This window comes from Morone saxatilis, unplaced genomic scaffold (assembly GCF_004916995.1).
Source record: "Morone saxatilis isolate NCDOM2014 unplaced genomic scaffold, NCSU_SB_2.0 Contig18, whole genome shotgun sequence".
Classification (NCBI taxonomy): domain Eukaryota; kingdom Metazoa; phylum Chordata; class Actinopteri; family Moronidae; genus Morone; species Morone saxatilis.
Window position 1 is genome coordinate 15445494 of NW_023339740.1, and position 26264 is coordinate 15471757.

The window sequence follows — 26264 nt, forward strand, 5'->3', positions numbered from 1 at the left end:
AGGCAAAACATAGCACTTCCGGTCATGTTTTTCAAAATACGGACTTGTTTTACCAATTCACCATCGCTCAATAAACAAGAAATATTCAGAAGTATAATTAACCAGAACACATTAAACGCATTTAAATTGTGATTTAATTTCACTTAACAATAAATTAATTATAACTAAACTTCTACAGACTTGTAACCAGGAGCTTTGGAAGCAGCATCGACTCAGTTTGGACCTCTTCTCCTATTTGAATGGGAGAAATATTATATTAAAATATATTAATGACAATAAGGTGGCACTTTTAGAATTTTTATTTGTGTCTTAAATTGAGAAGAGTTGTAACTGTGAGTCATATTACTCTTCAAATACAAATAAATAGTTTAAACCCGTTTCCAAATGTCGCTTGCTTGATGCTTTTATTCTGAAAGCAGAGTAGCCGGAAATGTTCCGTGCTTATTTTGGTGAATTTAACGCACCTACTCTCCTCCTGGCTGACGTGGATGCCTCAGACAGAGTTCACATTTAGGGAAAACTTTATCAAGACTCAAGACCGCTGTAGGCGCAACGTTATATTTAATTTAATTTTATTTAAATGTATGTAAAAGTAGAATGTCATTTAAATGGATTACTGTAAAAAACACAAACTCGTTCAGTTAAACTATGGTAGATAAAAATGCATATTATTCATATTATACCTGTACTGTATGTTCATAGCTCATATTTCCACTAAACTATACTGCTGTATATATTTTATCCTGTGCACTTATATTTATTTTTACACCATGCCACCACCTCCTGCTGTGAGCTGTGCAATGTTCCATATCAATCACATCTGTATATAAGAAGCTGTATATAGTGTAGCCTATATATAACAATTATTCTGTTTTATTTATTTCTATTATATCTTGCATTTTTTATCTCATATTATATTATCTTATCTTATCTTAAAGAGTCTAAAATCAGTTCGGGTGCATGTTGTTGGTTAAGCAGGCTGGTTTAGGATGTGATGTCTCAGACTGCCATCCATTCCACATCCAACAACCCAGTGGACACTCACTGGTCAGATGTTCACTGCTTATTGTGCTCCAATTAATCTCTAATGAGCTTGTGACTGCAGGGCCTCTGCACACTGCAGGCACAGCAAGAGAACACATGGTCATTCAGGACATCTCGCTCTCTCGTTCTCTCCGTCTACCCCCTTCTGTCTACTGCCACTGTTTACTGAGATTCTTTGTTTCTTTGTTTATTTTTTTCTGAGAAGAGTTGCACTTGGCAGAGTTTCTATTGCAACCCATACTCTGGCAAAACTAGTCACTTGTGTTGTCCAGATGGTGGCACTAAAATACAACATACATATTAGACATGTTAAAACATCTGCAGGCTTGTTACATTGCAGATGAAGATTTTCCATACAAAATATATGATTGTCTTAAAATATACTCAGTAGTATATAAAGTACTACACAGTAATAATATTACAATTCATAGGCCTATGTTTGTCCAATAATGCAAGACTAACATTGGCTATTTCTCTGCATTATGACTATATTTATGTTTCTGATGATACTTCCTACATTTATTTACTTGGGTAAAATTTTCTCACTACTTGCAGCTACAGGTACAAGTTACTACAGTCCCTCCCTGCCACTGTGAGATCTTGTTTTCTTCTGCCTCCAAAGTCTGAAAGACTGAATGAACTCAGTGTAAGTGAGTGGCACTCATACTCCAGATATTCCAACATGCATGTCTGACATGAGAGAGATGATACAGAGAAAGAAGAGGCCTTCATCTGCTCTCCATATTTGAGCCTGGAGGCTTTTTCCTCATCGGGTGATTTCCAAATGGCTCTTAATTAAACATTATACAGTCTGTTTATTCCAAACTGGGATATCCACCATTTGAGAAAAGTGACTCTTTCACATTGACCAGTATCATTTTAGATACTTTACTGATTAATTTAAATCCATTTTTGACAACAAAAAAATCATCCATGGTAAATAAATAAATAAATAAACATTTTCCAAGAAGGCAACCTTTTATAAAGGATTTAGAAGTTGTAATTAATGTCTTTATTAATGGTTAATATACAATTTACTAATATTTGATAAACTATTAATAAGAGCAATGGTTGCCAGTTTGGTGAAAATCTCATGCCATAGTGTTTATTCTTTCTATTTGGTAATAATACAGTTATGAATATTCGTAATTTATTAATTCGTATGTTCTAATAAATCCCACAGTCTGCCGTTATAAATGTTAATAAACCAAGAATAAATTAGTTATTACCATTTTAACTTTAAAAAACATTTGTACAACAATCCATCATGAAGCTTTAAAAGAGCTATTAGTTACTTACTTTTTATTATTAGAAAGCTGCAGCCTTGTGGACTACATGCAGTGTATGGTCATACTACTGCATCCCTGTACACATACAGTAGTGTATCTGCGTGAGAACAGAGGGGATTCCTCCTCTGCTGCCTCACTCAGGATGGTTTAATACATAGGGGGGATTAAACGGTAATCCCACACTCACAATGTGCATGCGCAAACTGAGGTGCGTGCGTCGGGCGAGGGACGGTTCGGTGTTAATGCAAACGACCAACTGCGTTCACTCTCCAGATCTCCTCTACCAGAAGTGGCGCTGGTGAATGAATTGAGGTAAGGTGCTTTTTTTAACGGTATGTCTGTCAGAAACTGCGAAGATTTGCTCTGGGTGTCAACTGAGGTTGTCGTCCCGTTTCCGACAGGATTAAACCGGGATGTCCCGGTACAGACTCAGCTGCACAAATAACATATTAAAGTATAATCTAAAGTTTATTCCTATTGATCGAGCCATTTATGCTCACTTTCACACGGATATAATCATGACACAAGCAGCAGAATATGCATGGATTGGGTGATCCCGGTTACAATGTGCTCTTGTTGCCCTGTGTGGATAATTGCGCCGTGTGGTGACCCAGTTGGCAGATAGAGCCCCGGGTTGTTCATATTCAAGTCACAATGCAACTGCACAGGGAAACTAATGCAACTAAGTTTCTGATGCACCTGTAAACATTTTACACTTATTCTTCCTGATGATACTGATCAGTTCTACAGTTTAGAAAATGAGTTTTGTTTCATGCAGTGTTTGTCAATCCCTGTTTATCTGTTACAAGTGATGGAAGAGGTATTCCTATTCTTTACTTTAGTGAAAGTAGCAATGCCACAATATAAAAACACTCCACTACAAGTGAATGTCCAGAATTAAAAATCATACTTAAGTAAAAGTAGCTAAGTCAGAGTCAAACCTAAATGCACTCATTACGCCTCAGAGTGACCCCTGACAGTTTTATATTAGCTAATTTTACCTACATTATACACTGATGCATTGTTTCATATTTTATAAGGTCATCATATACGTTTTCTATAATAAATCTTAATCTTCAAAATTACTAAAGCTGTATAATAAACACTGGAGAAAATGTGCAATATTTCTCATTGAAATGTAGTGGACAGTAAGTATAAAGTAGCATTACAACTTAAACTTGTACAGTAGGCTAACATGAGTGAGTGAGTGAGTGAGTGAGTAACATGAGACATACATGTCAATATATATACGTTTAAGAACTTAAAACCAAGGCTGTAGGCTTTTTACTTCCATTGTGTTGCCACTTATTTCTGAAATGATAGCTCAGTCATTTAGTTCTTTAATATATGTGTATATACGTGCATGTAAAGTATGAAAAGTTTTTTTTTTTGTGATTTAATCCAAAATGTGCAGTTTTGTTTCAGTAGCACACACAGAAAAACAGTATGAGTTGTCCCTGGATTGCGCAGGATTATACTAGTGATTTTGACCCACATTTTATTATAATCGTATATCCTGGCATCAGATAACAAATGTTAATCTCTTATTTTTCCATTTTTGAAGCCCAAACCACAACACAGCACAGACATTGATTTATTGCCTGAACTGAAACTGATTTAAATATGTCAGATTATTTTTAATTAAACTCACCCATACATTTATTCATTGTATTGTACACAAACTTGTGTATAATTGTTTATTGTATATAAACTGTCTTGCAGCTCTTGGCTTGGCTGCCACCTGTTCCTCTTCATAACACACCGATCTGGAAGAGGACCGAATCAAATATTCTCATTTTCCTTGAGCCATACACTTTAATGCTGTCTCCTCTCAGGGCTGGATGTACACCCATACTAGCTCATGGACAGCAAGTGCTCATCTGACACGTCAGTGTCTGTATCGAGGACAGGATGTCTAAATGTGAGCTGATAGAGCTGAAGGACCTCAGTGTAAATGATCCAATTGAACTGGCTGCTCCTGCGGCCCGCACAGCACTGCCACCTGTAAACCCAGGTCAGCAAGGCCACTTCCATGTCGTCCGTCTGGTTGGAGACAGCGTCAGCATTGAGGCACCCCTGTGTCAGACAGGAGAGGCTGCAGTGGGTCATGACTTCCAGCCCTACAGTTACACCCATCTCACCTGGTGTGACCTGTGTGGAGAATTCATCTGGGGTGTTTATAAGCAAAGTTTGCGCTGCGCCAGTGAGTACCTTCTGTGTGTGAATTTCTATGAAGTTTGGAAATATTCCACATATATAAAATGTAATTTTTTTTTGTGTGTCAATAAATCCTATAAAAAGGCCAAAACCAACAATGAAATGATAAGTATTGCCTGTGTAGCCAAAGCCTTAGTGCTCTGTGCCACAGACCTTTGTTGTTGTCCAAAAACTATTAAAAACAAATAAAGAAGTAAAACTATTGTTGGTGACAGGCGACATGGTCCTTTTTGAGTAACATTTGCATAAGTATGTATTAGAGACTCCTTTTTAAAGATTTAAATGTTTAGTAAGAACAAATGGGCTTGGCGCTGAGAGCCACAGACAGGTTGGGGAAGCCAGAAGGTATTTAGAAATGGATTAACTCATTATTGATTTTGGCATTAAGAAAAATATAGAGTAACACTTTAAATTTGGTGTGTACATGATGAGGATGTTTCTCTGCAACCACTGACCTAACAAACAAAGACTGTCAGTCTTTAGACATCATGTTCCTGCATATGGGCTTAATAATAGACATTATGACCATTGTGGCTGCTTTCTAAAGGTTACTAAAGATCACTGGTATGAAGATAAAAACCATTAATGTTTTTAATGAAATGGCTGAAAATGAGATAACATTTTTATTATAAATGCCCTCAAATTAAAGCCCAAATCAGCTCTGATGATAACTTAATGTCCATCCAAAACTCACAGAGTTGTGATATAGTTTTCACTTTCTAGTATCTATAGGATGCAGGAGGCCCATGTTATTTTTCCATTCATGAGAAACTTTATCACAGAGTTTGTCCTAATCTGTAGGAAGCTCTGGAAAACTTCACGTTGGTACTGACACTTCCTGGGAATATATTGTCTTTATCACTTGACTTCAGGGAAATTAACTGCTGTAGAACAAACAGGTGACATGCCAATAAATATCAACCATGAGCATATTTTGTACACACAAACAATTTGGCATTTTGCTTACATGATACGGATAATCTAGGTTAGTGTGCGGGTGATGTTTTTCAGCATAGTCACAGATTACTCAACAAAATCCACGGCAGAAGGCTCAACACAACAAGCGCTAACTGCTGCCCAAAGCATAACTGAAGGATGCAGAATTTGCACCCTCTAATGGTGATCTCTCTGTCTCTCAGACTGCAGTTTTACTTGCCACTACCGCTGCCGACCATTCATCCAGCTGGACTGCAGCACGCATGGACGTTTGTTAGCGGACCAGGACGATTTCTCTGTCGACTCTATCGAGACAGACACAAATGTGGTGAGTAACACAACTTTAATCACATATTTGATCAATAATACATTTGTACTATTCAGTGGATTCAGTGATTTAACTGCACAACCAAGTAATAAACATTATTTCAGGAAAAGTAAAGTGTGCTCAATACTGCCTCTGATCATATTGTGTAGGTCAAAGCAGATGGAGGCTACCAGATTGTCCACTGCTGTCCACTGAGTATCAATGTGCCATATGTCCTCAAACATACTGGTTTTATTACCTCCTCATTGACAAGGCATCTGTACAGAAAGTAATTTAGGAGAGAGCTGAGGGGAGGGGATAACTTAACAACGTCACAATAAAACAGCTGTCTTTATTTCAGAACCCCCAAAAAATCCAGGACCAGCACAAGATATCAGATAATTAAAGGATTGGTTCACTGTTTTTCAGCTCAGACTATATTAATATAAAGTTTACCATCATATCCAATGGATCATAACTTTAGGCCTGCAGGATAAATCTCATTTTAGATTATACAACACAAGGCTGTACAACGAAATGAAAGTTTGCAGTCCCTTTGTGCTACAGAAAAAGATAATGAAATTTATAGTAGAATAACATATACAATAAAATAAAATAAATACAATATATACAGTTATTTATATACATACATACTGTATATGTATACACCCAGGAAGTCATTTTGCAGTGCATTTTCTGTTGCATCTGTGGGATTGTAAACAGCAGCAACAAGATAGTGATTTTCACATAAAAAGTATATTTATATACTATAAACTACTACATACTATAAATATACTATAAACCCTATATATATATATATATTAAATTATATATGATATATAACAATAACATTGGGTGAAATATTAGGATAATTCGACCAGCCCACTCCCGGGAGTGGGCTGGTCCTTTAGACACCTTTGTGATGTTTTATTGTCAGGGAGGAGCAAATGGAAATGCTGAGGTTAAAAGAGCTGCTAGTAGAATCAGATCTCTCCAGACAGAAGAGAGAAACAGAGGAAAGCTAAGACATTTAAACTCCAGGAATTATTTTATATTCTATTCAATACGATTTCAGGCGACAACAAAAATCTGAAAAAGTTTGCCAAAATTCCTGCTGACCTGAACCTTGGAGATGACCTGGGGAAGCAGAGCAAGTGGCACATTTTGCAGTCAGGACAACAGCAGTAGCTCAGAGCTGGAGCTGTATTATACTGCATACACATCTTTCTTTCACAAGGTCAAAAGATCAGCGGTGAGGCTCAAGCATAATTCACCAGTCCTAAAGGCACAAAGCTGCTTTCTGCTTGGAAATCTAATTTATTTTTATTTCCGTTTGTCTGTTCTTTGTCACTCTCTTTTCATCTTCAAAGCTCACTTGTGGATGAGTTTTCTGCTGACATTATGTGGCCTATTTGCTGTTCTGTAACTGCTCTTTTCCTTTTTTTTTTAGGATGAACAGATCGATTGGGGTAAACAGGAGTTTACTGTTAGTGAGATTCAACACAAGGTTAAGGAGTATAATGCACAGATCAACAGCAATCTCTACATGGTAGCTGTGAGTGGCTAATAAACCCCTTTTCTCTCAACATTTATTCACGCAAAAATGTCTACCTAAACTGTATTAGTGTGAATACTTTGTTAATGTTGTATGAGATCATTTCACTCCCATTCTTACAATATAAATCTGTTCACCTTGCAGAATAAAGACGGGTCCTACACTGGTTTCATCAAGGTCCACTTTCAGTTAGTCCGTCCTATCTCCCTCCCTCCCCGTCAGAGCCTGTGCTCCATGCAGGAGGAAGATCAGGAGGGCGGACGGATGAAGCGGCGGACATCTTTCTACCTCCCCAAAGATACTGCCAAGCACCTGCATATAAGCTCCCAAACACGTGTGCGAGAAGTCATCGAGGCCCTGCTCAACAAGTTCACCGTGGTGGACAACCCGGCCAAGTTTGCTCTGTTTGAACGCACAGAGAGACAAAGTCAAGGTAGAATCCTCAACAATGCACAGTAAAACAAAACAGAATCAAGTCTGACATTTTAAAGTACTGATTTATATTTCCTTTAGTGTACATGCGTAAACTGTCTGATGACCAGTGTCCCCTCTACCTGCGCTTGTGTGCTGGCCCCAGTGAAAAAGTCTTGAGTCTGGTTTTGAAAGAGAATGAGACAGGGGATGTAAATGTAAGTTTCCATCTGGGTCTGAGAATTAATTCATATGATGAACATGTCAATATATGCAAAAAAAGTAAATATATGTATTGTATATACAGCTGATTTCAATGTGAAATATCTCTCCTCCACAGTGGGATGCATTTAGTTTTCCTGAGTTGTGCAACTTTCTGCGAATCCTGAAGCGCGAGGAAGAAGAGCACGTCCGACAGATTGTGAAACGCTACGCTCTTGCTAGGGACACGATGAAGCAGGCCATGGCAAGGATTTCTACTCCTGGTTGACTTTGAAGGATCCAGCTGATTTAAACATTAAGAAGAACATTCTGCCACTTTGAATAGTATTGTTGATTGTTGATAAAAGGGAAGGAAAAAGCTCCGACAATGAAAGATGCTGTTACATTTAATGTGAACTACCTGAAGGTTTAGGCCCTGCTAATGGAAGCAGAACCACTGTTGTCAACTGATTGGGGGAACAAAACTTAATTGGATGCAGTACTTTCTTGGAAAGCCATGCTGCTTGGCAAGATTATTTATAGACCTATTATTAAAAACACAATTTTAGTTTTCTTTCTGGTCATTTATCATGTGATATTTAGTTTCATTTCTATTATATGAAGCCGTTTTAAAATTTTGGCACTTTAATGAACCCGTGAAATGGATCTGGGCAAATTAAAATGTGAAACAATGTGTTTACATTGTAATTATCTAATAAACTGGTGACGATAAAACATGGCTCCTTTGATATGAATTGTGACCAGTGTTAGACCAGTAGTGCACATTGTAGTGTGGTAAGCCAGAGCCGGAGTAAACACTAACACTAAACGTGACACTATATGGATAGTAGTATGTGGACACCATACATTATATTTATATTACTGTTGATATTATTGTCATTGCATTCAAAACCATGGACATTTATGTGGTTGTATTACAGGATGTGCTCTTCTGGGAAGGCTGTCCCATAAGATTGTGGAACCTGGCTGCAGGGATTTGCTCTGAAACAGCTATAAAATCAGTGCTGTCCAATCAAGCTCGTCCACACCAAACTCATAAAATAATGTCTTTAATGACCTTGCTTTGTGCAAACTGTTGCTATACAGTTAAAATGCCATTATTGACAGTATTATGTTGATGCAGCATTAAGATTTCCCCTGTTTTGGAACTAAGGGGCCCAGCCCAAACCATGAAGACCAGTCTTTAGATAGATAGATACTTGATTTATCCCGAGGGAAATTCAAGAGTAGGCTACACAAAGGTATGAGGTGTTTGGCTGTAAAATGTACCACACAGTTTACTGTCAGTGTCTAGTTAATGGGACAGGCAGTAACTTATACAGTCTATTTTTTCCTGCTCAGTACACCCTAGGTGCTGTCTTTCCTTGTGCAGCTTTCTGGTTTCACACTCCTGTCCATGCGGTGGCGTTAGATCATCATAATGTCTCAGCCAGCGGACGGAGAAAAAGACGACGACGAAGAAGGTTACGTTAGTTAGCATAACCCTGAAAAGCTACCGTAGCTGTGTGTTGTAAGAGGTATTTGCTTGTTACATATTTAGCGACCCACCAAGAACAAAAACATCCGAGAACATTTCATACCTGCGAACACACCAGACCCCACTTTAGGTATGTTTTCAACCAGCGTTTGATAAGACGAAGCGACAAACGCTAGTTATGAAACCAGCTGACATTAGCCTTCGGCAGCGTCAGGAAACGTAGTTTTGTAAACCAGATAGAAACATGTTGACCTGGCTAAGGCTTTAAGTGAGTTCGGACTGTGTGTAGATAATGTTAATGTTAGCAGTCAGGACATAAAGGGACAGAACGGCCACCGTAGATAACGCAATCAGAGCCAGTTTATTAAGGGTCTTGTCGGTCAAAGCTAGCCAGCTAGCTTGCTAAATTAGCTTTCCTGCCCAGATTACCTCATTTTACGGAGCCCCCGACTCTTAACACAGCTGTCAGGTGTTATTCAGCGTTTTATTTATATTTACAAATACCAATTGAACCTGATTTATGATGTCTGTGACTTTGGCTTGCTGTGTGTCAATGTAATGTGTTGCATTGTCTGCTTGCACTGTCATGCAACTGGCCTTTCTCTATGGTGACACAGGACTGTATTTACGACCTTACTGGACTCGACGTCAGTCTGGGCTTTGTCTTTTAATTTTCTTCTATTCTGTGTCTGCGTTTGCCATAAACAAGATATGATTAGAAAAAACTGGCTTTAGAACAATAGCGTCTATAGTATCTTATAGCACTGGCTATAAATGCTAACGCACACATGTGTTAGCATTTATAGCCCATTTGTTTTCTTTTTCATATTAAAGGTTGGGTATATCTGTGGTACACTTGTCCACAGAAAACTGGGGTTTTAGGATTAGCAATAAATGTGTAACATGTCCTTTTGGTCTGTTTTTTATTTATTTAAAATAGCATGTTGTAAAATGTTTTTGTTTATGTTGTAATATATAGACACAAACGACTCCACTTCTCACTTTTATGTGTCACTTTTCACAGGTTTCATATTCTGAAGGTCACACTTCGGCTGGTACAGTAACGCTGTAGCACTACTGGCAGTCCTGTGACACAAGAAAATAATGTGCTGCAGCTGAAGATGGGTGGGAGCGGCTCCAAGTCCAAAGGATTTTGGCCTTTTTCTGGCTCAGGTAGTACGGACGATCCAACCAAAGACGGAAATGAGCAGTCAATGACGAGAGTTCGAAGTTTCCCAAATGCAACACCTTTCGTGTTTACTAGACGAAGGTAAATATTGCCTCAGCAGCATGTAGACATTTTTCAGGTGTTGTAGCAGACTGATACTGAGCTGTATGTATGTGAATGTGTACTCTAGCTGATATTCTTCTTCTCCACTTAGTTCCAAATAAAAGCAGGCTTTTTGGTTATTCTATACAGTTATTTGGAGAAAGTAGTTTTTAGAACAGAAGTCGAGGATTTGAATATGACAGGCCATCGAGAGACGTAGCGGTACACACTTAACCTGTGTTGTTGATACTGGGCATATTGGAGCCATAAATTCTGGTGGATTGTACCATAAACCAGGATTTGTCAGATCAGGTGATTCATTTTCACGATGTCTTCACTCTGTCTTCATTCCCCTCGTTTTTATCTGACAGGAGTGACCACATCAGGGTTTTTATCGCTGCAGTAGCTGATTTGTTGTTGCCTTCCCTCTTATGCACCACTACATTCTTGTTCTGTACTCCCGATTTTTCAAAACCAGGCATTCAACTCACAGGAAGACAGCTGAAAGCTTTTTCTTTTGCTTGTGTGACTTTCTAATTGACCAACTGTCTTTATTTAACACCAAATACAATATGTGTGAAAATTATTATTTAAAAATGACCCTTATATCTTTTAATATTGTCGTCAAGCTCTAATTTTATTATCTACTGAAGGTTTAATACACACAGGCATACTACTATGTGCGGATAATTAATTCTGTCTCTCTGCCTCAGCTCTATGTTCTTTGATGAAGATGGTGACTTGGCCCATGAGTTCTATGAAGAGACAATTGTGACAAAAAATGGACGTAAAAAAGCCAAGCTGAAGAGGATTCATAAAAACCTAACACCTCAGGTGAGGAAGTTATAATCCCTACACCAGGGCTTTACTCGCCAGCAGTAGTTTTCTGTATTAACAGTCCAAATAATTTGAATCTCTTTTGTGTCCTTCCAGGGAATCATAAAGCTGGACATCCCTTGCATCCATGTAGATTTCCCAGTTGTCCTCTGTGAAGCCTGAAGATGTCTGAGGAGCGTCTCAGACGGTCCACTTCGTCAACTCCGTCCTGTGGTTTCCCCGACAGCTGGAAGCCCGAACCACCTTTTAAAATAACATGATCTCTTGATATATTTGATGCCCTTATGTGGACAGGCTGATGCAGTGTGTGCTGAGCCTCTGCATGTGATCTGTTTTTGGCTTGTGTGCAGTTAGACACAGAAAAGATCACCAATGGAGATCTAGAAGGGTGCCAAGTTGGCCAAACATGCTCAGTTTACAGATCATGGTTTGTGTGCATGTAAGTGTGAATGTGTGTGCAGACACAGGATGAAATGTGTCAGAGTCCTGAATTCATTGCTGCAGATTGTTTTCTGGTATGATTGATTGAACCTCTGGGAGTTTAGTAGAAGTGACCAGTTCTTCCCTCTGTCACAGTCATATCTAGAGTGGGAAAGTTTAAGTGCACACTTAAGTTTTTTGACACCATCTTGAATTGCTTTATTATGCATGGAACAGGATCTGCTTATCAGTAATAACTTAGGAAGTTGACAATCAGTGGGCCACAATATCTAAAGTGGATTAATGTCATATTATAATGTTGGATGGACTGGCTTCAATGACCTTAGAGCCACACATGTACACAGCAGCAGTGAGTCTAGTAAGAGATCCTGTTGTTTCCTTTGCTGCTTTGGCATACTATGTTTCACTTTTAATTTATTATAACTGTTTTTTAATTACAATTTGAAATGCTAAACTGTGTCATGGTACTTTTTTTTCACATCAGTGCATTATAGTTGAACAGCACATATTTTGCATTTACTTTATAAAGAGGGAAGAGGAAATCCATGTACACATTTTACAAAATATGTGTACACTAATGTCAAAATATCAGGATTTTATGTTGCAGGTGAAGACCGTAGCTACATGAGGCCACTGAGCTCCCGTGGGTGACTTACTGGCTGAGTCCAGTAAAAGTAAAACTCAGAGTCCACTTACTATGGGAGTTTTACATTCTCCATCATCATTTACTGCCTATTATGACATGACCAAATACATACCACATATGGTGGGAGATATTTACAGTAACTTTAATGGAAAAGCTAAGAAGATAAAGGAGGAAATCTCTTTTTATTAGTGTCAAATGTGGCTTTATTTAACAATTATTCTGCAAGCTCATAAGAGCCGTTTGTCAAATAATCTTTTATAACGACAGAGAGTTTAGCTTTTTTGGCAAAGGTTGTAAACACTAAAATGAACTAACAGGACCTGTTCACCCATGTAGTGGAAATAATGCTGCTGACCTCCACCTGCGATGAAATTAGCCACCTGCATAGGAAATTGCCAATTGAACTGTGTGTATGCATGTGTTTGTCTGCTAATGAGGGATGGATGAAGTTAAGAGAGAAGTAAAGGCCATCAATGCAGTCTCCATGGGAACGGGTTTTCTACAAAGCTGTCTGTTATATTGTTCTCCATAGAGGATAAAGAGGGCTGTGCCAAAGTCCACTCCACTTTATTGACTTTGTGCTTTTTTTACCTCTGGGCAAGTACCTTTTTCAGCTGAGTCTGAGGGAGATGTGGCAGTACAATTACTTTTTCTTGTTTACTTTCACAAAGCTGTAATAATATAAAAGGCCATGAGGTGAATTTCAGTATCGGGGGTTAAAATAAAAGATTTTACTCAGCAAACCACCCATCCCACTGGCTTTGCTGACAAAAGTCTAGGCATATTTTAAGACATGAAGTCGCAAAGTAAGGTATTCACAGTGACATTTACCATCTTTTACCTTCTAATTAAAAGTGTGTGAATTATTCTACATTTTTACAAAGCTATTGTTTCAACATGTCTGAAAGTTGTGTTTTTTTTGGAAAATCTGAAAAACTTATTCTGCAGGAACTGTCTTCAGAAGATCTATTAGTCATAAGGTCTAAGTGTATTTGAATGATGTTTGATGGTGATCATAGGGCAACAAAGTCAATTGTGTGTGAATACATGCTTTCTCAATAGAAGCACCTTAATGTGTTTTCTTTGCTATAAGTGAAAACCTATCTTTTTTAAGTAATTTACAAACTTTCAGGTACAATGACTTTAGTTAAACAAAGGGTTATCAGTCAGCTATGAGTCATGTTTACCTTATTGCGCCATTAATTTGAAATCCCCTTTTTACCTGATTTCAGCAGCTAAACTTGTTTACAACTAGTCTACAGTGAGAACCTGCCACCATATACTTTATATATACCATATAATAATTTATGAAATTGGATTATAGCAGGTAAACTGTCACTGGTACTCACATGATGCTCACAAGAATGTAGCTACAATGATAAACATAATTTCACTTGTTTTAACACACTCTTTGGTGTGCAAAAATATTCCCAATGCAAGCATTCATGGTATATCCAAAATGTGTGTGTGTGGTTGCAAGCAAACTTTACACTTCGTCTGAGGATCATGAGTAAGCAGCCAGAAATCCTGTTTCAGCTGTGATTTGAATTTTAAATGCTTTCAGATGACTTAGTCATGATGGTAAAATCTATAAAACTCCATGCCTAATACTCACTACTAAAACTGACTCCCTATATGCAAAAGGAAACTAAAGAAATATGCTGAGGTGTTTCGCACTTAGAGGTCAAACAGAGGTGGAGTCTGCTGGATATATAAATACCAGTCAGTGGTGGATTTCAACACAGACGTTGATAATGGAGAGGGATAACAACCTGTATGAATCCAGATACTAAACAACTGCAACGCCTTAACTGAACTACTATTACCTGGACATTAGAGAGGAAACGGTTGCTGGTAAGACACAGTATTTGGACACACCGTTAAATGAGACATTTAAAAATGTTTTATTGTGTTTTTAAGAATTTTAATGTTTGTTGTATCAACACACACCCTTCAGAGTGGGACTACATTTGTTACTATTCAGAGCAAACTTATATTCAAGCCCAAATACATAGTGTGACAGCTGTTAAAGACTGACTCTGTCAGAACAGATGCAAGATACAAATCTGAATCTATATCAAAGCATTTCCAGTACCAACTTTTTAATTCGAAAATAATGCCTATTGTAAGTAAGATGCATGTTTCCTGAAGATTTATGCTAATTATGCTCTAAGCTTATTTTAAGTTAAGTTAAGCAAAATGATTTACAGTTCAACTCAGTCTATGGAATACTTATGGTCACAGAAAATACAAATGAAACATCCAGGGAGGACATTGTCTCTGAAATTGTGTGACACCTGCTATTGCTGAATACCAATTAAGTTGTATAAATAAGCCTAAATGTCCCACTCATTCTGAATGACTGAAACTTTTTACACTGTAACAATTTAAACGGTGCTAAAATAGACTGCACAGTAGGAAAATAAAACTACAGTCGTCACACTTTTCAAAATGTGAATTGGTTTGGTTTTATTAATCAATGAAACCAACTTCCTCAGTCAATTCAGACCAGGGCTTGAGGGATGGACTACTTTGGTCTTTATTCAAGGGGGGGTAAACAGCACTGCGGTGTAGTTTTACCCTTAATTATATGCCAGACGGGGTTAAAATCGTGGTTAAGTGTTCCATTGTCGTCATTTTAAAGAAACTCCCCGTGCTGTATTAACACTAACGGGAAAACAAGGCAGATTATTTTCTGTAATAAATCCGTAACCCCCCTACTCAGGAGCTCAGTACACTGAACTGTTGTTGCTCAACGGACCCCTCACCTCCGCTCCTGCCATGTAACTTCTGTTAGCCCTCTTATGTGGCAAATATATCGATCATCAACATGGATTGAACGGACTGGGTTATGACTTTTCACATGGCAGGGCGTTGGAAAGCCAATTTATCTGACGGTTACATGAGTGGAATAAGCCCCGGTCCGCAGCTTCACTTGAACAGGTCAGCCTGGGACCAACAACGCGTTAACGTTAGCTAACTTAACTTAGCAACCGTTGTCAGTTTCAATGAAGTTACGTTGACGTTAGTCCAAAATAAAAGCTCAAAGTAGATCATTTAGTTTGTTTGTATTGTTTGTTTGTTTTTTGCTTTACATTTCGCTTTAACTAACATTAAACTTACTCACTTAATGTGACTTGTCATGAGTGTTTTCCGAAGCAAAATGATTCATGTAACGTCAATCAAAGAGGAAGTTGTCTGCTATTAATCACAATTGGTAATAGGCAGTTAATACTAATATTAATAATACTAATATACCTTTATACGCTGCTTTAAAGATACTACATTATCTGTGAGCTCATTTTGCTCTTACTAAGACCTCAAACTCTATAAAATATTGCCTCAAAGTCGACCTAAACAGTTCCTATTGTTCTCTTATTTAGCATTTGGGACATCATTAGAAAGAAATTTAAATGCAACAAAACTGCTTTGTTTTTCTTTTGTAGAGAAAGAGGAGAGAAGGTGAGCAGTGACCATGGAGACTGTGTTTCAACCTCTCTTCACCACAGCTGGCCGGCTGTCTTGGCTGCTTCTCACCCTGATCACATCATGGACAGTCTTGTGTTCAGCAGATATGAAGCAGACAAGATGGCCATTATTCTCCCAGAATCCAGTTCTCCTTGCCTGGAACGCTCCGACACAAGACTGCGGTCCGCGATATGGTGTAACTTTATCCTTGGACCAGTTTGACATTGTGGCAACCCCCAATGAAGGCTTTGTCCGGCAGAACCTCACAATTTTCTATAAGGAGCGCCTCGGGTTGTATCCCTATTATGAGCACGATGGCACTGCAATGAATGGAGGCCTTCCACAGCTTGCCAGCCTCGCTCAGCACTTTGAAAAGATGCCTGAAGGTTTGAAGAAATATATACGTGAGCCAGAGGCAAAAGGGTTGTCTGTTATTGACTGGGAGGAGTGGCGCCCACTGTGGATCCGAAACTGGGATGCTAAAGATATCTATAGAAGTAAATCCAAGGAACTGGTGGCCAAAAAGAACCCTAAGTGGACCCCAGAGCAAGTGGGAAAAGTTGCACTGCAGGAATTTGAGCTGTCGGCTCGCAAATTCATGCTGGAGACTCTAAAATTTGCCAAGAATTCGAGGCCCAATCAACTGTGGGGCTTCTACCTGTTTCCAGATTGTTATAACCATGACTACAGGAGCGGCCTGAAGGACTACACAGGCCGCTGTCCTAGTGTGGAGATGGATCGCAACGATCAGCTGAACTGGTTGTGGATGGAGTGTACAGCATTGTTCCCGTCTATATACATGGATTCTGTGCTGAGCTCTACAAATTATGGGCGCCTCTTCGTCCGTAACAGGGTGAAGGAGGCGATGCGCCTGGCTTCTGTCGGGGATGGATTGGCACGTCCTGTTTTCGTTTACACCCGCCCAACTTACATGAGTCAGATGACCCTCCTAACTGAGGTTAGTTGACTAGAGCAACAATTGAAGTACAAGTACAGGAGGCTTGTACGTTCATTATATTAGGATTTCAGTTATTATATTTGGACGATCGGAGGATGCAGTTGCCAGGAGACCACTTATTTCTGGGTGGCAGTTAATGAAATCTCTGAAATTATACACTATACTTGCATTAGCTTAGTGTGGAAGCTTTACATTGCCTTTGTTGGAAATCTGATGTACTAAAAATAATCTTACGTGTGATAATATTTCCCTCGTATGTGTATGTACTGAACTGTTTGTGTAAATGTTTTGCAGACAGATCTCGTCTCCACCATCGGTGAGAGCGTGGCACTTGGAGCTGCAGGTGTAATCTTCTGGGGGGACACCTTGTATGTAAGCAGCAGCGTAAGTGTCAAACCCTCTCTGCTCACTTGATGCTGTGTAGCATGCGGTTCAGTGGTTTGTTGGTAGTTACGTGGTTAACATCCCTTTTTTTTTTTTCCTCAGGCCAGCTGCTCCATCCTAAATGGGTATTGCCAGGGAGCGCTGGGCCGGTACCTGCTCAATGTGTCTACAGCAGCTGAGCAGTGCAGTCAGGTGGTGTGTAAAGCCCACGGCCGCTGTCTGCGAAAAATACCAGACAGCGACGTGTACCTGCATCTCAGCCCCTTAACACACAGCATCACCAGTCAGGGTGGCAAGCTGAAAGTTACAGGCGTGCCTGATCAAGCCGAGCTGGCTCTTTTGCGCAAACACTTCCAGTGCCAATGCTACAGTGGGTACAGGGGTGAGGCCTGTGCCGAGAAAGAAAAAGGGAACAATAAAGCCTCCAGTGTCTTAGGGACCTGGCCGCTTTGCTTTTTACTCCCACTAGGACTCCTCACTCTGCTACACTGAGGAAACTGAGAAACCCAAACTATTCACTGCTTCTGCCAGACCTGAAAAGGACAGCTTGACATAAAGGTGGTAAGTTCCTGTGCATTAGTCGTACTGTACTGACAGCAGCAGAGGGACCGTCCTGTCACCAGAAATCTCCCAGTATGACAGGAGATTTTTATCCAAGCGCACAGACCCATCTGACAGGAATATTTGTGTGTGACAAGCTGCACTGGCGGAGCTCCAACCTCAGGACCACCTCCCCAAACTAATGTCCCCCCATCAGTAATGCAAGCGGTCATTAGCCTAGATCAAATTATGTCAAAAATCACAACTATCTCTTAAAGGCCTGTAACCTCCAGATGAGGAGGTATTGTAATTGTTCGCACAGTACAAAATGCCTTATAACTATGATTGTTTGATTTGTTTTCAAGGTTTTTTATTAATGAACAGAACAACGGGAAAACATGGACAAAAAGTGGAAAATGGGTACAATTGATGCCCAGCCACATACAGTACTGACAAGTTGTTGGTACATGACTTTAGATGTTCTGCAATCGCATATTGCTGCCCATTTCAACATCGTAGTTTGTGTCTGTTGATGGGTCGAGTTGATACATGTTATGACATACAGCCTCATGAATTAAATATAAAAAGTGCATTATCCCAGAAGGTGATCAATAAGGACAAACTGAGTCTTACATTTCTTTGGTTATCTTTGGCTTATAGAAACAACACGGCTGGACCTGTTTCAGTTCAAAAGTGTGCCTTGGGCTACAAAGTGCTCTTTTTTTAATGGTTGCCTTCGTTTACAAGTTGTGATTGTTGAGGTTTTCATCTCAGCCCTCTGTTGGGCACAGTGCTTTATACTGATATTAATTATATGCCTACCAGTTGTTTTTTTAATGATCAGGACTGTGTATATAAAAAGGAATGGGTGGAAAGACCTGTAAAGATAAATGTTCCTAATTGTTTGCAAATGGTTTCTTCTAATTCACATGGACAAATTTCAGCAGGTAATATAGCTTTTGTTAATTTTTTTGATGAGAAAACAGACAGGTTTATCACACTGTAGCAGTACAAATACACAATTAGAGTCTAATCATGGCCGATTTAAGCTTGTCCCAGATGTATTGGTATTGGCGTATCCGTCGGCTGATAGGTAACAAGAAATCTTTTTACAGAGATGCCAAAATTAGGTTAATTTTTCATTTATGTAATATTATGCTCATTCTGTTTCTTGCCCACAATTCTGTAATAACCAAATATATGTTTGTGTTTATTCTAAAAGATATTTGGCTGGTGTACTGCTATCAGAGTTTTATAAAACTTTCAAATATCTATATCAGCCTCACAAATCCAATATTAGTCGGGCTCTGTACATAATTATTTGTTTTGATTTTCTGTTTTTTAGCGTGTAGTTTGACTTGTTTGCACAGCAGTTGGTGTCAGGACTCCTGCCATTAACACTGCGTAGATATCAACTACTGTAGCTACATCATATTAGGCAATTGCCAAGTAATTATATTTGCTAAACTGAAGCTAGCTTTCGTATTCATAAAGTAGCTTCTGTTTTTATGCTGTATGGCGTTGCTCAAAAACGTATTCAGCTGCCTAAAATGAGTTGTGATACAAGTAGGAAACTGGTAGGTTGTGCTGTTTTTTTCAGACTGAAAAAATTGAGAATCTCCCAAAGAGTATTGCTTTACACCATTTTGCGTACGCTGCAAACTTTAGAAAATACTGCACTTTAACTACCTTATCGTTGAGGTGGATCTGGTTTTATTTTGTGTCAGTAAGGAGGGAAATTATGTTCTGTTGCCTGATACCGTCAGTGCATTACAGTATAATGTGGCCAAGTGCTTGTTTTTTTTTCCATTCAGTGTCATGTTAGAGATATGTTCCACTGTGAATCTTCTAAAAGGAAATGGGTGCTTCTATAATACCTCCCTTGGGTTTCAACTCAGTTGCATTGTAAGAATAATCTAAGGTTTTTTTTTTGTCACTATCTTTAAATGTGATGTTGATGTGACTCCTGAACATATTAATCAGATTTATAAAACCAGCTCTGACACCATAACACTTGAATTATGTGGCATAAAATGGGAAGATGTCACCTATAATTAAATGCCCCATTGTACTATTAGTTAATGCCAGGGATCACTATTTAAGTTTCAGTAGAAAGCTATAAACCAGCTGTTTTTGCAGTTTTAGCCTTTTTACATCAAGCACCATATATACTGCCAACCATTGTTGAAGGCACACTACAATGTTTCAAATGTGTGAAGTCATTGTTTTTAATTTATTGCACAACAGTATGAATATCAATGTTAGTGACTTTGAACTTGTTTGAGATGAGTAATTATCAATTATCGTTATCAGTCATTGTTAAATTTGAATGTCTACTCTTCTTTTACGTCTCCTAAATTGCATTACGCATTTTTTATTATAACTTAAATTCACATCATTATATGATATGTGCTGTGATGGATTACTGTACTCAAGCATGTTTTCAGTCTCTGAGAAATTGTCTTTTATACCATTCATTGAAATCAGTGAAAATCTGCGGCTGCCTGGAGGGTAAAATTATGAAAAATCTAAAACTTTTATTGTCTCATAGCTTTACCTCTCCATTTTAGAGACAGCTTAAGTGAAATTACCTTAATTTACAAGCCTTATTCTGCCTAAATATAATGACGTTATTGTTTGAAACCAAAGGGTTTTGTATTTGAAAACAATTCACATTCACTTTTTTCACCAAAGAATTTAATTATTTAAAACATAATGTATTTTTCAGTTTTTGTTATTTTTCTGGGGACTGTTAGTCTACTGGGATTCTGACCATTTAACAATACAGTTTTACGCTTTGTGCAAAAAATATTAAAATAATTTAAAAAGATGTCAATGGAAGTGCTGTATTTGTATCATATATATACTAACTTATACTGTTTTTTGGCTACAGAGAAAACATGATAGAAACTATTAAAAGCTCATGTCAAATCAAGAAAAAAAATGTCATGATGCTTGAAATGTGAACTTGTGTCCGAAGTTTTAAGGTATCTAGTCCAGTTAAATACTAAAAGTTGCATTAAATACAAAGAAGTTTGGGTTATGCTGATAATTATTTGGTATGAACGTGGTACTTTCATTAAATCATAAGCCTGTTGGCAATGTAGAACTTATTTGAGGAGTAGTATCTAGAGTATCTAAACCCAAACATTATCACAGGATAACATACGCGTTATTTTAAAACAAAAACAGATATATATAGTTATATAGTTATATATATATAGTTATATGTTTGTGTGACAGCCACAGCCGGAAATGACGTACTGGTGCTGAACCATATTATAGTGCTGCGCGTTGTTGTGTGCAGCTCCTAACATGCTCCGACGAGGAACAGGCGATTAAAGTGAGACCGGGGTACATTTGATTACATGTTCATCCGAGTGATTGGACATTTTCCATCCAATGAACGTTGAATGTGAGCGTCGTTTTGTTGTTAGTGAAACATGTCTAGCTACCGTCAGGCTAACTGCACAATTTCTCCTCTCAGCTTGAAAAGCTAGCTACCCAGCAGCAGCAGCATCCACCACCCGAAGCCTCTCGGCAACATTTCCCATCACTGGCAACCAGCAATGCAGGAGACATGACGATAAAGCCGACAGCCTCGTCCTTCTGTCAGTGAATGAACAAGTATCCCCTCTGTGTTGGTATGTTTGCCTCTGGTGTTGCCATCCTTAGTGCTTCTCGCTTCACTGTAACACACAGCTGGTAGAAGAGCGACACATCAAGCTATTGTTAGCTTTCCCGCAGATTTTGGTTGAAATTTCTTTCGCCAATTCACGTTTTTTTTTTTTCGTCTTTCAGATCACGTTACTTGGGTTTTTTCGGAATTGTTTCCCTGCACAGCCACTTCTAGTCCTGACATACTGACATGGTTAACATTATCAACGTTGTGTAGTACAGTTTAAAGCATTGTGAGCTTGAGACATTGCGAGTCTATGCTTGGATTTACATGCTGTGTGGGCAGATTTGAAGGAATTTAATTAACATATTTCAAGACAAGACTGTTAGTGAAGTGCTTTAACCTTAGGGCAAATATTGTGATTGAAGTTATCATTCCTGTGTGTTATGACAGAATTTATCTCATCAAGACACCTGCTGCTGCATTTGTGTACACCCAGTTGTGTTCCTGTAAAGCAGTTTGTGAGATAGGAATGATGGTTAAAAAACTATGAAAACAAATGTAGAAACCAAAGATTGTAAAGATAAAGCCATAGGCTGATCCACAATGGTCTTTTATGGTTGGAGGGTGTACACTCTTAAATTACTACATGATGGTCTCTCAGACAATGCACTGTCTACTGCTTTTCCTAGATCGTTCATCTTGGTGAAATGAATTTCTTGCGCAATCGTCTTGTTGTTCTGGGCCTGGTGTTGTTGGCTACGTTACTGCTGTACCTGCTGCTGCCATCCATTCGCCAGGGCAGCATGGAGCCGTCTCTTGAAGCTCAAAGAATGGGACTGATGGCCACCCTTCCTCCGCCGCTGCCAACCATCAATGTCTCCATTCGCACTGGACAGCTACCCGGGGACCCTCCGCTGTTCTTCAGAGAAGCTTTACCTGTTGATGGAGCTGGACGTCAGATATTGCCAAGGTGAGTTGACACCAATGTAGTACATTTTGGGAGAGAATGTGCTTTTTTCCTTTTTCCAAACCAGTATGCTGAGGATGGACAGTTGATGGTGCTGGTGTGCTGCTAAACTGCAGCTCCAGCATGCTATATTTGCCAGGCCTGTCCTAGTTATAGAAACCTGAGAAACTGACTGTTGAGAAGCCACAGGAAAACAAAATACATTTATTTATTTATTTTTTTTTTTTTAACAGGCTGCAAGTGGTCCTTCTGCATGGCCAGGCCTTCACATCCAAAACCTGGGAAGAACTCGGTACAATGGCACTGCTGGCAACTAATGGATATCAAGCCTTGGCGATGGACCTGCCAGGTAGGCACATAATAAGCGCAAATGTATGAAATCACTGGTTTATACACAATAATTTCATCATGGCGTGTGTGGTCTGGTACACATATTAATGTGGCTGAGGTTGCAACCAGCCCTCTATCTCTCATCTGCAAAGCATTTTTATTTTTAAGATTTTTAGAGTTGTTTCATATCCAAAAGAAAAACAATTCTATTTAAAAAAGTATATTTCGTTTGGAGCAAAATAATGTCAGAGGTGTCCACAAATGCATGCAAACAGTTGATAAGAAGAGCGCCTGTTTTGGGGCTTTATTTATTGTTTGGAATGCGAACAAAGAAGATATAATGATGATAAAAAATGTATAGAAACAACTATTTGCCTTTTTTTGTGAAGTAATGGAATTACTTGGCAAGTAATGGAAATATTTTCAGAATATTGCGTTTATGTGTAGTTCCTGTAGTCCCTGCCTAATCTGTAGTTGTTTTCTCACATAGATAAGGTCCGAACAGGAAATGTGAGATGCTAATTTCCCATTGCTAAAATTTAAAAACAAACAATTTACAACAAACAATTTTTTTTGTGTTATTTAATTTAGTATTACATTAAAACTGATGTGTTATCATTGTGCCGGGTAAAGACACTGGGTTTGCAGCAGAACTTTTCACTTTTCACTTTTCGCTGGGTTGCCATGTGTGCCCTGCTGTTTGGTACACATGCCTTTTTATTTACTTGCAACAAAAGGATTAAATCTGGGGTTAACACAAGCAGCAGTTATTACATGTTTGGTGACCTCAGGCATTCCCCAGCACTACTCCACCCCACATCAGTATAATAAGAGGTCTAATCAGCATGTGTGTCTGTTCTTACACATATTCTTCTTCTTCTTGAAGGGTATGGAAAATCTCCGGACTCAGAGGCTCTGAAGACCGACCAGAATCGAGTGGACCTCCTTTCAAGGTTCATGGAGTCTTTAGGTGTAAGAGCAGCTGTGCTTTTGAGCCCCTCCATGAGTGGACATTACTCCATCCCATTCCTCATGAAGAACAACGCTCAGCTACATGGCTTCATCCCCATAGCGCCAGTGGGTACCCGAAGTTACACTCCACAGCAGTACCAAGATGTCCAGGTGAGGGAGATAAAGGTTGTGATGTGTCTGTGGTGATTAATATATTCAAATGGAAGCAACAGCTATGATGGCGTAGATCCATTAATTGTGTTTTATGTGAGTAAACAAACTGGTGACATTAGGGAACTATGCCTTTTTTTAAAAAGGTGGATACACACCACTGAGGCATCACCAGATTAACCCACTAGAGGGCCCTCTGACATAAATGAACTGCAGGTCTTCATATACAACATGTCTCTTCAAATACCCAGTACACGTTTTATTTTATATACAGTACAGCACTATGCACTAGTCTTGCTTTTCATCAATGCATGTTTTATGGCTTTATAATCTGCCATTTACTTTTTTGATTAATCTTTCATATAGATCATATATTTTTGTTGTGACATCATAATGGCATTTTACTTCACTAGTATTTTAGGAGGCTTCCTGTATCTTTACACAGCTGTATTCTGATAATGGTGTTTGCATGTGTGACAGCATTTTACACGGTATAGTCTCATAGTATTGACTCCTGTGTGCTTTCTACAGACTCCCACTCTGATTGTGTTTGGAGCCCTGGACACAAATCTGGGTGCCCAGTCCCACAAGAACCTCATTCAACTTCCACATCACTCTGTGCTAAAGTTAGAAGGAGCTCGCCATGCCTGCTACATGGACAAACCCAGAGAATTTCACCAAGGATTGATCGACTTCCTCAGCAAACTGAAGTGAGATGTGTGGAGGAGGAAGAGGAGGGAGAAAATGGAAACAAAAGAAAGAAGAGGAAAAAATAGACAGAGTAACACTAGTCCTCTGATAAGAGGTTTAGTATGGCGACAATTTTGCCAGAAGGCACTAAGATCAGCATTATTCATATATCATTATCACCTGAAGCAAAGAACTTTGGCATGGGAGTAGGTTTTAATACCTGGAAAATGGTATGTAAAATATTGTAGTGAGGGTTAACAATACAGTATTTCAGATGTTTCCATTACAGAAGTACTATTTTTTCAATTTCCCATAGTGTCACCCAAAAATATGAGAGCTTGTTTTAAAAATAGCTTCAGACTTGTGTAGTGGTGTTTCATGTGTTTCATGTCTCTCTTTGCATGTAAAAACATGGAATGTGTTTGCTTCACTGTTACCATTTGTAGGTGACATGTAGGTTACTGTAAATATGCAAATGTAGCAGCTGCCTCTGTTTAAATAGCTCCTGTCACTTCACATTTGACCAACAGATTTGTATATTAAGATCTAATTACCATTCCAGCTTCCAAGAAAACACATGCTGTTCTAAAAAGAGTTGATGCATACTGTAATGTAAATGTATAAAAGAATATGGACCATTTAAAATGATAAAAAAAAGTGCTCTCACTGATGATATGTAATATATTTGCAATAAGTTTGGACAATCATTCAAAAAACAAACTTAAAGATATATGCATAGCTTAAAATAAAAACAAAAATTGTGTGTTTTGTATGTTTCAGTTGATAAAATGCCATGTTTTGGGAACTGAAGGTAATTTTCATGTATTTATCCTATATATGCAAGGCTATTGCTGGCTTTTAATAACTTCTTGCAAGTTTCTGACACCACTCTTTACATCCATCATTTGCATTTTTTGCAAATGTTGAAAATTGGCTGTAATTGTTGCTTGTTCTGAAAACAAATGTTTACCTAAGTGCTGTACCTTTATAAGGTATGTATATAATCTTTTAATTAGAAGGTATTTGTTGTTTTATCAAGTATTTGCATTTAAAGCTACTTTATGCCTTAGTGCCACTACATTTGAGGCAAATATTGCAGCAATAGCAATAATATACTGTGGTACACATATTTGCTATAGTTGCTAGTTACGTTGCATGTAAGTTTTTACGTGCAAAAATATGAATATTTAATATGTTGCGTTGTTGTAGGTAACACTAGTCAAAAGTATAAAGTTAAACTGATATGACCCTTTACATTAAACTGCTGCTTAAATAACTGTTAAGTACTATAGTAACACTCTGAAAGACACCAAACTGCAGCAGTACTTTTACTTGAATGCAGAACTCTAATGGGCACTTTTAAATTGTGCTTTTGCTACTTTTTTAAGTAAAGGATATGAATACCCTCTTCCAACCTTAGGGCTGCACAGTGGTTGACTGTTACATAATTGGAAGAGTAAGTAGGAAATGAGTTGCAAATGCACACCCCTTATAGTACTGATCATGGTACTGATGTTGTAAAGATTAAGTA

The 26264-nt window shown here is 38.5% G+C and overlaps 4 protein-coding genes across 7 annotated transcripts; all 4 read left to right on the forward strand.

Annotated features, from left to right (window-relative positions):
• The first annotated feature begins 4188 nt into the window (after positions 1–4188).
• Positions 4189–8690, forward strand: rassf1 (Ras association domain family member 1). Of its 2 annotated transcripts, XM_035662299.1 has the most exons (6): positions 4189–4536; positions 5690–5814; positions 7244–7348; positions 7493–7781; positions 7862–7977; positions 8100–8690. In XM_035662299.1, the coding sequence occupies exons 1-6, from the start codon at positions 4245–4247 to the stop codon at positions 8247–8249; spliced, it is 1077 nt and encodes a 358-aa protein (XP_035518192.1). In that variant the 5' UTR covers positions 4189–4244; the 3' UTR covers positions 8250–8690. The 2 variants fall into 2 exon arrangements, with proteins under 2 accessions (XP_035518192.1, XP_035518193.1); XM_035662300.1 differs by lacking the exons at positions 4189–4536; positions 5690–5814 and adding an exon at positions 6926–7045.
• A 723-nt stretch (positions 8691–9413) lies between these two features.
• Positions 9414–13523, forward strand: tusc2b (tumor suppressor 2, mitochondrial calcium regulator b). Its single transcript, XM_035662251.1, has 4 exons — positions 9414–9588; positions 10483–10728; positions 11442–11562; positions 11662–13523. The coding sequence occupies exons 2-4, from the start codon at positions 10580–10582 to the stop codon at positions 11725–11727; spliced, it is 336 nt and encodes a 111-aa protein (XP_035518144.1). The 5' UTR covers positions 9414–9588; positions 10483–10579; the 3' UTR covers positions 11728–13523.
• A 1889-nt stretch (positions 13524–15412) lies between these two features.
• Positions 15413–20919, forward strand: hyal2b (hyaluronidase 2b). The gene is made up of 4 exons (XM_035662253.1): positions 15413–15595; positions 16099–17078; positions 17373–17462; positions 17565–20919. Exons 2-4 carry the CDS (start codon positions 16128–16130, stop codon positions 17952–17954), a joined length of 1431 nt encoding a protein of 476 aa, XP_035518146.1. The 5' UTR covers positions 15413–15595; positions 16099–16127; the 3' UTR covers positions 17955–20919.
• Positions 20920–21279: 360 nt separating this feature from the next.
• abhd14a (abhydrolase domain containing 14A) lies at positions 21280–25496 on the forward strand. 3 transcript variants are annotated; one of them, XM_035661096.1, is made up of 6 exons: positions 21280–21356; positions 21490–21646; positions 22314–22594; positions 22825–22940; positions 23808–24043; positions 24575–25496. In XM_035661096.1, exons 3-6 carry the CDS (start codon positions 22332–22334, stop codon positions 24755–24757), a joined length of 798 nt encoding a protein of 265 aa, XP_035516989.1. In that variant the 5' UTR covers positions 21280–21356; positions 21490–21646; positions 22314–22331; the 3' UTR covers positions 24758–25496. The 3 variants fall into 3 exon arrangements, with proteins under 3 accessions (XP_035516989.1, XP_035516990.1, XP_035516988.1); XM_035661097.1 differs by having other exon boundaries at positions 21299–21345; XM_035661095.1 differs by having other exon boundaries at positions 21327–21646.
• The last annotated feature ends 768 nt before the right edge of the window (positions 25497–26264 follow it).